The 11,984-nt window shown below is 35.1% G+C and overlaps 2 protein-coding genes and 1 long non-coding RNA gene across 3 annotated transcripts in view; 1 reads left to right on the top strand and 2 right to left on the bottom strand.

Moving 5' to 3' along the window:
• Positions 1–1,114: 1,114 nt before the first annotated feature.
• Positions 1,115–11,984, bottom strand: part of LOC135077746 (uncharacterized) — a 200,608-nt gene continuing 189,738 nt past the window's right edge. Inside the window, exon 4 of the long non-coding RNA XR_010258498.1 lies at positions 1,115–1,620. This is a non-coding gene — a long non-coding RNA (uncharacterized LOC135077746). The remainder of the gene's footprint in view (positions 1,621–11,984) is intronic.
• Positions 2,964–5,008, top strand: LOC135077231 (uncharacterized). The gene is made up of 2 exons (XM_063971772.1): positions 2,964–3,926; positions 4,167–5,008. Exons 1-2 carry the CDS (start codon positions 3,138–3,140, stop codon positions 4,575–4,577), a joined length of 1,200 nt encoding a protein of 399 aa, XP_063827842.1. The 5' UTR covers positions 2,964–3,137; the 3' UTR covers positions 4,578–5,008.
• On the bottom strand, positions 9,725–11,512 carry LOC135077726 (uncharacterized). Its single transcript, XM_063972299.1, has 2 exons — positions 10,738–11,512; positions 9,725–10,452 (listed from the first exon to the last, which is right to left on the bottom strand). The coding sequence occupies exons 1-2, from the start codon at positions 11,500–11,502 to the stop codon at positions 10,036–10,038; spliced, it is 1,182 nt and encodes a 393-aa protein (XP_063828369.1). The 5' UTR covers positions 11,503–11,512; the 3' UTR covers positions 9,725–10,035.

The raw sequence follows: 11,984 nt of genomic DNA, 5'->3' as shown, positions 1-11,984 counted from the left end.
CACACGGCGCTAGTAACACTAAAGGGGGTAGAGGGGCGCGGGAGGGGAAGTATTTTGGACACAAGTTGCCGCGTAGAAATGTTATCGAACACTCCTTCTGGTTTGTTCTGTATTCTGAGACCGCATGTTAAAACGCATCGCCTCGAGATTGTCAGCGCGCAAAAGGCTATGACTGCTCGCGATACGATGTTGATCCCTTTCAGAGTTGATAAGTCTGCTATGAGCTTTATAGTGATGCATCACCGTGATTCTTAACTTTCTCTTGATAATAATTGTTTACAATTACCTTTTAACTTAGTTTGTTTACTTATTATGTAAGTAAAAGATTAACTTTATCATACTTTTAAGGTATGCGACACAGATTTGTTTGCTATGCCAATATTAATTTAACAAAATTTCTCACGTTGTTGTTTGAACTATGATTAAACGATAAAAACTTGTTTTTTGTTGTGCAAATAAATATTTGAGTTGAAAACATGCTTTGTTACTAGGTGCCTGTGATAAACAAGAAACTAGTTTATTTAAATATTTACTTCATGAAATAATAAACATTTCGGCAATTTAGTACATTATTAGGTGCTCCAAAAAGTAACTATTTACGGAATTCACTGTACCTATTAGATCTCGTACTAATAGAACTGGGAATCGACCATATCAGTTAGATTATGATTGGTCATACTAGATAGAGATCCCCTAACTAAGCAAAGGAGTAACAACTATTATGGAATTTATGTTTAAAAGAGTACCGCAAGACTTGCTCTAATTATGAGGACATGTCACAGGCTATGCACCTCAATTTCCACTGATGAATAAAAACATAAATATTGCTGAATATCCTCCTAAAGACAGAATGCAATCGAATGGTAAAAAAATGTTTTATTTTCGATTGGTTCGATTCAGTCTGAATAAGCCGATTAAAATTAAAAAGTCGGGAAACAAAATATTACGAGTATTATTTTAGAATTTCAATTCCTATAGTAAGATGAAGTAAGTAAATGCTTTTATTATAATAATGGCCTCATGATTATTCCTTTACCCAGTCAAATATTTGGCTCCGTTTATTAAACGTCTGAAATTAATAAGTAACATACTTAATCTATCTACTCACCATCATACACCACCCCGCGTATAAGCTCGTCCGTCTCGAACACAGGATGGCTGACTGTCAGATTCACGTCACTCTCGCGCACGTCTAACGTCACCACCTCATCACTGTCACTCGGAATTCTCGCAAAGGCACAAGCATCACCCACCGTCCGTTCACTAACATCACTCACTGTTGTCACTTCCTCGATGCCAGGTGTCGTGCTGACGTCGTAATCTATGCTCTCTTCTACAGTTACAATATCTACTCTATCGGTACTGGTGTATTCTTGTAACTTAGGAGGCCCAGGAGACCTCCCTGGGGCAGGATCCCCGCTCGGAAGGCTCAGCGTTGAACTGTAAGGCAGAAGAACCAGTATGGATACGATGATGATGCTCAGCCGAGATCTCATGGTTCTTAGTGGTTTGGGCCTCTTGCGCAGCCATTGGTGAGGGTCTAGGGATGTCGTTTCCGCCATCTTAAGTGGACGCGCTTTTAATTCTGGATGCGAGTGATGTGTTCATGGTTGCGGGTACCTGTAACAAAAGATGTAATGTTAAAGCACTTGAACATCAAATAAGTAAAGCATCTAGTTGTTTGGGATTAGGGTAGTGGTTACCTTTTTCTTTAAACAGAATAAAGGAGGAAGCCCATTTTACTTCTCATAGGCATTTGGTTACCTATACAGGATGGTCGCATCATCTGTCATTGTTTTGTAAAATTGCTATTAATTTTCTGTCTGCGTTCGATATCGATTGCTAAATAACCTCATTACAGAATGAACGATTGAATATTACGAGTAAGGAATCGTGTAGTCGTAGGTAGAATCTATATTTCTATAGCCAATATATCCACCCCATTGCGTTGATATTCCCTACAAATATATTTTGCCGAAATCATTCTCTAATCCCGGTCTTGAATAGCAATAACATCAATCAAAGTGTTTGTACAAACATGTTTTCAAGGGTTCCCTACATTCCCACTTTAGTGGGAATCAACAGCCGCCTAAGGGATTATTTTTGCTGCTATTTGTTAGGAAGCACGGTAGTATATCAAGTTCTTAATACAGGGTGACTAGAACTGAATTAATTCCTTAACTAATAAACTCATTTAAAGGGTTATTGGACATTACTTTTTCAAGTATTTTTTTAACCTGAGTGTGTAAATTATTTCTCTAGTCGTGCGCTGGCAAAAAGTACCTAGGTATTTTTTTAAAGTCGTAACCTGACTGAATGCTAAAGGAAACACCAAACATTAAAATTTAATGTAGGCACCATTCTTAGTATTAAAATACTTGCTTTTTGTAGTTGACCTTGCCCATGTGACATGCAATAATAAATAATTTGAAATTGAAAAACGCATTACCACGGCATTTGAATAAATAGAACCTTGTTTCTTATTTTCAAGCGGTTTTTCCGTAGTTTTAACTTTTTATGATATTGATTAGGTATACGCATAATACTAAAAACATAAAAATAGTAATTCATTCTAGATAAATCATTCGGCCGGAAGACGTAGTGTGGGCACTAGTGGACAGACCTCCCACTAGGTGGACCGACGATCTGGTGAGGGTCGCGGGAAGAGCCTGGATGAAGGCAGCGCAGGACCGGTCATTATGGAAATCCTTGTGGGAGGCCTTTGTCTAGCAGTGGACGTCATTTGGCTGAAACGAAATCATTGTATTAGCATCTTAAACAAAGTATTTATGAATAGTGGTAAAAAAAACATTCGTGTAATTAAATTGCACGTGTTAATGCATATTCAAACTAAAGTATTCACAGTCATTAGAGGAGTTGCATAAATTATCACATAGATCAGTTTCAAGTTTGAGTATAAATAGTCAGTGCCATTTTTCAGTCATTCAGTTGTCTATGGTGTACCGATGGAATACAACATCGGACAAGAGACACAGAACTTCTCCACTTCGAAGACAAGACCGATTTGTTTCTGTCTACTCGTTGACTGACGTAAATTATTGTACACCAAATCTAGCTATAATCGCTAGAAAGAAGATAATTTTTGAGACCTTGCACAACACTAAAATAAAATCAAAATGTCCAGTGAACGTGACATATTATCTGTTGAAGAATTAAACCTAACCGCACGACACAGCATCAAGAATATAATTGAAAAGGAAGAATTTACTTCATACAGCGTGGATGTCAGAGATCCAACTTCTAGCATAGGAAATTTATTTGGATTTTTGCAAACGGTCATAATTACGGGAAAAACCAAGGATAACAATAAAAAGGAACTGATGCTATTCCTTAAAAACTTTATACCCGAACAAAAACAGTATTCAGCTCTCGATGTTCCGGAGGCATACCAGAGAGAAGCATTTATGTATAAAGAGTTGTTTAAACTTTTTGAGACAATTGAAGATAAATACGAAATTCCACAAGAAGAGAAACTGAATACTGTTAAGGGATATAGCGAAACGAACGATGAAGTCATAATTTTAGAAGACGTTTCTTTTAAAGATTACAAAACATATGACGGGTCCGAAGTAATGCCCTTAAAATATGCAGAATTGTCAATTGAACAACTTGCCAAACTACATGCAGTGGCATTTATTATACAGAAGGAAAATCCAACTTATTTTGAAGAAAAGATTAAAACCTTAAATGCATCGTACATATTTGGTCTTAACCTTGAAATATATTTTAAAAATTGCTGTGACATTGCAAAAGAAGCTTTAGACGAAGATGCAAAATCTAAACTGGAACAGTTTTTCCCAAAACTGATTAAAGTTTACTCTAAATATAAATATGCCACATTAGGTGAAGCTATTTGTATTGTACATTCAGATTACCGGATAAACAATATAATGGTTAAAGAATTTGTAAGTATAGTCAATAATATTTCATTAGGTACACATTCTCGTAGCTGAAACTATTAATCATAAAAAAATACGTGGTAATGAGTTATGCAGGTAGACTAGATGTTTAAAAAATCCCTGAAAAATCTATTCTAATTGTTTCAGCTGTTAATTTGATATGAATAGCTAGTAAAACTGAAACTACTGCTATATTTAAAATTGTCGAAGTTATGAAACTTATTGACAGTATATTTTTTCTTTCAGGACGGACAAGCCTCTAAAGTGATCCCTATCGATTACCAACTGACACACTTTGGCCATCCTATCACGGACTTATTGCACTTCATTTTCTTAGGAAGTGACCAGGATTTCAGAAAAAACCACATGAATCACTTAAAAGAATTATATTACAGCAGTTTCGAGAAGTTTTTGAAGAGATTCGATATTGTGGCTGAAAATGTCTATTCCAAAAAGAAATTCGAGCAGGATTTCAGTGAAAACATGGACTATGGATTGATGTGTTTCTTGTTTTACTTGCCGTATACATTTGGAAAGAGAGGTGAAGCCCCAATTTTGGTGAAAGGGCTCGAGGACATTCCGATTGACTTGGATGACAGTTACAAGGACAGATTTCGTGGAATTGTTGATGACCTTATACAGTGGGGATACTTGTAAATTTTGTGCATATTGAAGCAATATTAATTTTTAATTAAAAACTTAGCTTTTCCAGACTTCACCCCGCGTAAAATTCTATTGAATTTAAAGCTTGTGTACAGATAACCGCACAGCAAGGATAATAAAAACTTTACAATATCATGCGTTTTAATTAAGTGGTAATTTTTGCTCCCACAACACAGGGAATCCTAGTGTGGGAACCAATGTCTTACTTTACTGCTAACATGGAAACTTTTGAAATAAATAAATTTATTATTTATTTATTTATCTGATATATGGTATATCATAATCTGGTGTTATTATTATGGATCCTATAGTACAACACCTTCAAACACAATCCGTTCAGTAGTTTTTCCTTGAAGGGGTAACAATTAAGCGCTTCTGAATTTGTAAAAATAAAGTGTATTAAATAAGTACAGTCTCTGTTTATTTGATACGGTTTTCTGACATAAGTACCTACCTACTACTTATCATAGCACAAAATCATTACCATTGTTTTGTAGATGTAATTGATGCTAAATTGCTGTTGTAATGTACTGATTAAATCTAGAACTTCATCTGCGTGAATTTCTGGTCTGTCACAGAAATACTCAACCTCAGTTGTTCATAAGGTTATAATCATCACTACCATCATCATCATTTCAGCCAAAGGACGTCCACAGTTGAACATAGTCCTCCTCCAATGATTTCCACATCACCCGGCCGGTCGCGGTCTGCATCCAGCGCCTTTCTGCTACCTTTATGAGGTCGTCGGGTCAAGGTTATAATATTAGTAGGATTTCATATTATGTAAAGTTAAAATATTTAGGTGTTTTCTTTGGCTTGTGAGCTATACTTTATTAAATTTTCCAAAACAAATGCCAGAAGAAACTAAACGCTATCCGCGTGTCGATCGGCAATTTTAAAATTCGCTTACGTTGTTACGTTGCTTGCTTAAAAGGCACCGAAGAACTTCGCAACATAGTGATGTGACGTCAATTTGCTTTTTTATTATCGATACATAAATTAGGTTAAAAAATACGGGACTAACACTATCACTACACTACATTTTCCACCACTGCAACTCTTGTATGGTCAGAATCTACAGCTTGACCTCCAATTAAATCCAACCAGTGACGGTTGAGTAGTCCCAGGATAATTTATAATAATTAGGTTAGCCAATAGGATTTTTTCACCCACAAGATGGACCGACGACCTCATAAAGGTTAAAGCACGGCTACCAACTGGGCGATGTGGAAATCATTGGGAAGCCTAATGTTCAGCAGTGGACGTCATGTGGTTGAAAAATGATGATTAATCTGGGTGCACGGCAGTGCCCCCGCCAAGTCGAGCGCGAAGCAAACACTGCCGTACCATCCTTTACTGGAACCATTTCGCCGCATTTTCAGGCCCCTATTTGAGAACCTCTGGATAAGACCAGAACGCAGAAATTTTCGTCATCTAGTAAGCTATAATCACATACTTAAAATCCAAAATTTCAAGTCTGTAGGTCATTTAGTTCCGAAGTTAAGCGAAAGCAAAGTTTCGCATTTACGACACTCACTCACTCACTCACTCACTGATGATCATCAAAATAGAACTAGTACTTCCCATAAACTCAGAGAGCTGAAATTTGGTACAGAGTTAGGGTTTAATGGCCACATAAAGGAAAAACTATAAAAACTAGGAAAATCGAAGATCTGGAGTAACACCACATTCATAGTCAATACTACTCCGGCACCGTGGTGTTCGCCTGTATCGCTCACCGCTAGATGGCGCTAGCACTAGCAAGCGGTGCGGTGTCCAGATTTCTTTCCTTTCTAGAGCCCCCCGTCGATTAAGTTGAATGTTGTGTAAATTGTAATTTGCATTTCGTTGATTTCGTTTATTATAGTATTGTAAGGTTCGCTAAGGTTATGTTATTAAAACAATTCTGATTCGTTGTCCATTTTAAAGGTCGTTGAGCTTATTTGTGTTTAATAATCGTAAAAAAAATTCAATAAAACGACGACGTTAAATAATTTTGCCACTTTCTACAAAAAGAAGTGAAATCCCACCAAAAACATTAACTATAATAATAAAGAAATCGCAGTAAGGAACCATAGACTTGGCACGACTTTGTCTAGATTTCATTACTTTTTAGAGATAAACAAGCAGCTCCATCGAGACTTGGCTAGTTTTTTACAGAATGTTTTTGGTGGGATGATGAATACAGTTTTATTTATCTTAGTGTAATGTTTGCAATTTTTTTTTAGATTCATTTTTATACACGATAGCGATAGTAGAAATCGCATTTAGTAAGATGATAAAGCTATCTTACTTTCATCATGATAATAAAATTTAATATGCGGATACAACAAAGACATAGTATGATACGAACTACTCTTTAAGAAACTAAACACTTTGGCATCTTGTAAGGGCGATTTCGCAATAAAATGTTAATTTGATATAAACTACCTATTCTATTCACTATGATTTGTGAATATAATTTTTATTATAAAAAGTTGCCTTCATTTTCAACCGACTTCAAAAAAGGAGGAGGTTCTCAATTCGACCCGAATGTTTTTTTTTTTTTCTATGTTTAACTCCGCCAATTATGAACCGATTTGAACAAATCTTTTTTCGGCGTATAGGTAATACCTCAAGGGTGGTCCCATTTAAATTTAATAATAGAAAAAACAACCCCCAAGGGTGGAAAATTGGGGATGAACTTTTTTATACGCAATATCTCCGCCGATTATAAATCAATTTGAACGATTATTTTTTTGTTGAATAGGTATTATCAAAAGGGTGGTTTCATGCGAATTTGAAGAAAATATTTCAATATTTCACCCCTAAGGGTGGAAAATTGGGGATGAACTTTTTTATACGCAATATTTTTAATTTTTAGTTTTTTTTGTGTTCACGCATTTGAAGTCGGTGTTATTTTTTTAAAAAGGTAATTATTCGAGATAGCAAGCGTAAATGTTACACGCCAATAGAATTATGTCGTTGTGGTTTTCTGTAAGGGGTATACACGTGTGCCTAGTTTTTAACATGTTCATTGTTTATCATAAACAAGCTGTCAAGAAAAAATGTGCATGTGTGTTTTCAAAAAGAAGCCATTCTTTGTACCTACTGACTAATTGCGGTTGCAACTTGCATAGTTTTTAGGATATTTATATAAAATGCCACTGATTTGGATGAAAAATAAGAAAATCGACTGAAATTCACCGAATCAAGTCCTTTTCAACCGACTTCAAAAAAGGAGGAGGTTCTCAATTCGACCCGTATGTTTTTTTTTTTTTTCTATGTTTGTTACGCGATAACTCCGCCAATTATGAACCGATTTGAACAAATCTTTTTTCGGCGTATAGGTAATACCTCAAGGGTGGTCCCATTATAATTTAATAATAGAAAAAACAACCCCCAAGGGTGGAAAATTGGGGATGAACTTTTTTATACGCAATATCTCCGCCGATTATAAATCAATTTGAACGATTATTTTTTTGTTGAATAGGTATTATCAAAAGGGTGGTTTCATGCGAATTTGAAGAAAATATTTCACCCCCAAGGGTGGAAAATTGGGGATGAACTTTTTTATACGCAATATTTTTAATTTTTAGTTTTTTTTTGTGTTCACGCATTTGAAGTCGGTTTTATTTTTTTAAAAAGTTGATTATTACAACCAGAAGTTGTCGAAACCCTTAGGCTGGATTGCACCTTACTTTAACTTTAACAAACGTCAAAAGTCTGTCAAATTCCATACAAAAATACGTTGTAGCTAGTTACTGTTGAAGTAAGATTTTAAAATAATATTACTCATAGAACTTTTAAAAAATGTATTTGACGTATTTCAATAAAACCCACATTTAATGGTACGGCTTTTTATTACCTTTAACACCATTACAAACAATCACATTATCTCTATGCAAACGACGCGTACACCGCAGAGCGAGCGGGGGGAGGGGAGGGCAAGACCGAAGCTGAAAACGTTTCGTTTCTCACAGTATTGATATTATCGACATTATCTCTTTCCCATCCCTTTGGAATAGCTTGCGTGTTTTTTTTCCGTTCAACACACGGTTAGTCTCAAAGGACTGAGGCTATTTACAGTAAAGCGGCTAGATTGCTGCTGGAACGGCGCTCCATGATGGAAGCGCCTCAATTGCTATTATACCGCCTGCGCCTGAGATAACAAATTCGTTCCTTTTATTGCTGGAGAAAATGACCAGAGATTCACTTCATCTTCATTATAAGTGCTAATTGCCACTTCTATTCATGCCACTCCAAACGTGGAGTTAAATAATAGCTCAACTATTTTGTATGTTACCTGTAATAAACTAAGTTTATGAAGCATGTTTTCAAAATAAAGAAAAAAATGTGTCTGGTTTGCGGTCACACTTTGGTATAATACCTATCCTAATTTATCGTATCAAATATCCAACCTCTCAATCAGAAGAATTACATAGCAATTTTATATAATGCAGTGTTAGGGATTTATCTTAAAATACTAATAATTAGACATAAAAAAACAAGATAACGAAAAATGCATGTAACATTCTTTACTTTGTGTATCATCATTTTATTCCTTTAAATAGAACTTGAAAAATAATCTTGACAACATTATTCAACAGTTTTTAGTAAAGTTTAATTGAACATAATCTGTAATAATGCAAGAGGTTGAAAAACTTAACGATGAGAATCTTAAGAAATCTGACAATGTCTTAGAAAACACAGACAATATTGATACGTTGTAAATGTCCAATTATCTAATAATACTTGTACTACATCCAAAAATATTATTGTTTTTTGTTTTCAGGACGGAAAAATAGCAGATATGGTTCCATTGGACTACCAGATTATAAATCACGGTTCGCCATTGATCGACCTGTTATATTTTATTTTCGGTGCAAACGACAGGGAATTTCGGAAGAAGTATTTGGAACATTTGAAAGATTTGTACTTCAGCACTATGGAGCAATTTTTGAAATATTTTGAAATGGATATTCAAAAATATTATCCAAGGGAAGAATTTGAAGACCTCTTTAAGAAAAGACTAGATTTCGGCCTGTTTACCTGCGTCTGGTATTTGCAGTTCAATCTAGCTGAAGACGATGAGATAGTGGATGTATCAAAGATGCAATTTTCCGAAGTCAGTTTTGGAAATAAGAATAAAAGAGTTCAAGTCAGACTACAAAAAGTGGTTGAAGAATTTATTGAATGGGGGTACATATAAATATAGTATAGTTATAATACATAAACAATACATTTTGAATTTAATAATAATAGTTTTGTAAATTATGGATGTCACACAGATAAACTTATTACCTATGAGGTAAGATGGTTATTAATTTCGGAAGGCGGAACACAATCCATTTTTAATTTAAGATAAGTAATACGTACCTTTACTTAAATTAGATTTGTACTTTTACAAGTATGACAAGTTAAAATAAATAGAAAATAACATGCAATAATAGGTACTTTTTCTACCATTTCATTATTTGATGTAGCCCCACTGCACGTAGTCGTCCACAATACCTCTGACCCTCTTCTTGATCAGGTCACTCAGCTGGAAGTCACAGGTGCTCAAATCGACCTTAGTGACGTCGGGAATTTCCCCTATGTTAGCAAGTATCCCTGGCAGCAACCATAGGGCTACCATTAAGCCATAGTCGAGCCTCTCCTTGAAAAGCCTCTCGAATTCTTTTCTAGGATAGTGTTTTTCAATATCAATCCCAAAATAACTCAAGAACTTCGCCATGGTGTTGTGGTACACGTCTTTGAGGTGCTCCAAGTGGTTCCTTCGGAAGTCCTGGTCGGTGCCAGCTATTATGAAGTAGATAAAGTCGATTATCGAGCAGCCGTAGAACGCGTGCTGGTAGTCGAGGAGAATCACTTCATACGCTTCACCATTCTGAAAAAATATAATATTTATTAAGATTACCTACATTTCTTTTTCCATTACAAAAAGGGTCTTTATTCAGTCTCCAGACTTGTATCTGCGCTTGAATTTGAATCGACTAATCGAGTACTACATAAAGGTAAGAAGGGATCTATAATACTTAAATTAAAACATTTCGATGCTTAAGTTAGGTGCTATTATTACAATTGTTTAAATTATCACAGACTTGATAAATATAATTATTCATTTTCAAATTTTTTCGCGTTTAAATTATCTTTGCTGGAAAAGACCACTTACGTCAAATTTCGCCATAACGTTGCTATGTCGGTAGTCGCCATGCACCAAAGTCCATGTATCCGCTGGATCCTGTGTATACTTCGCATATTTATCATAAGAACTTTCCAAAAACTTCTCTAACTTGTCCTTCAACTCTGGCTGCAGACAATTTATACTGATGCGGCTAAAATTCTTCGTAAAATCATTAAAATCTTTCTGGCCATAGAAGAAAGGCTGCTTCATCTTCTTCACTCTCTCTTGAAAGAACTTAGGGCGCTTCTCCTTTAATATAAAAGCAAAGCTATGGTACTTTGCGAGCTGTTGTATTGCCATCTCTGCAAACTTCAGCGGTAGCACTTCCATTCTCGGATACATGGCAAAACCCTGTAATGCCAAATTCTCCATAATTATTATTTGGTCATCGGTACTGTTGTAGCTTTTGGCAATTTTAAATCTTTCTTCTTGAGGTAGAGAATATTCATCTTGTACCTCATAAGCAATGTCACGGAACTCAGTATACATGTACGTTTCGTTTGCATAGGCGTGAGGCATTGAGTATATGTTTACATCGCCATCTTGGATCATTGTTTTCGTAAACAAATTGAGCTCTTTACTAGTGCCATCAGGGGTTTCTCCCTTTATGTTTATTTCTCGAAGTACGCCCAGGTAACTGCCATCTGCTTCGATTTCCCTCATGTCTATGGAATAAGTTGTAAAGTTTTCTTTTTGTATGATGTTTTCTATGGGTTTTTGAAGTTTTGGCGGGAGAACTTCATGCACGCGCATATTTATTTATCTGTATAGAATATCATGAGGAAATTAATATTGCGCAATCGGTGAAATAGATATTATTATAAATACCAATAGGTTAAAAATTTTAAATTAATTAATAAAAAATTAAGCAGATAACTAAATCTTTAAAATAGCTTTTGAAAAGTTTATTTAATTGATTTTAATTTTAAATTACGAATAGTACAGTCGAAAGCATATTAGATACTAAATCTTCAATGAAAAATAGCATCTATTGCCAACTGCATAAGATGTCGCAATATTTATCTTGTTAATGCTGTCGTCTGCACCCAATTTACAAGTAAAAAGTTTACTATGTCACAGTCAGTGTCAGTGATTTACTTTTTATAAACATCAACATAACCTCAATTTACAGTAAAATACAAAAATTAAAATACTTACGTTTATACACGATTTTTTCTTTATTTCACTTCCTAATATGATATCTCACTACGTTTTGGCACACAATAATCTAACAA

Source organism: Ostrinia nubilalis, chromosome 13, assembly GCF_963855985.1.
Source record: "Ostrinia nubilalis chromosome 13, ilOstNubi1.1, whole genome shotgun sequence".
NCBI lineage: Eukaryota > Metazoa > Arthropoda > Insecta > Lepidoptera > Crambidae > Ostrinia > Ostrinia nubilalis.
The sequence above is the reverse complement of the archived record's forward strand: the minus strand, read 5'-3'. Positions and strand labels throughout refer to the sequence as shown.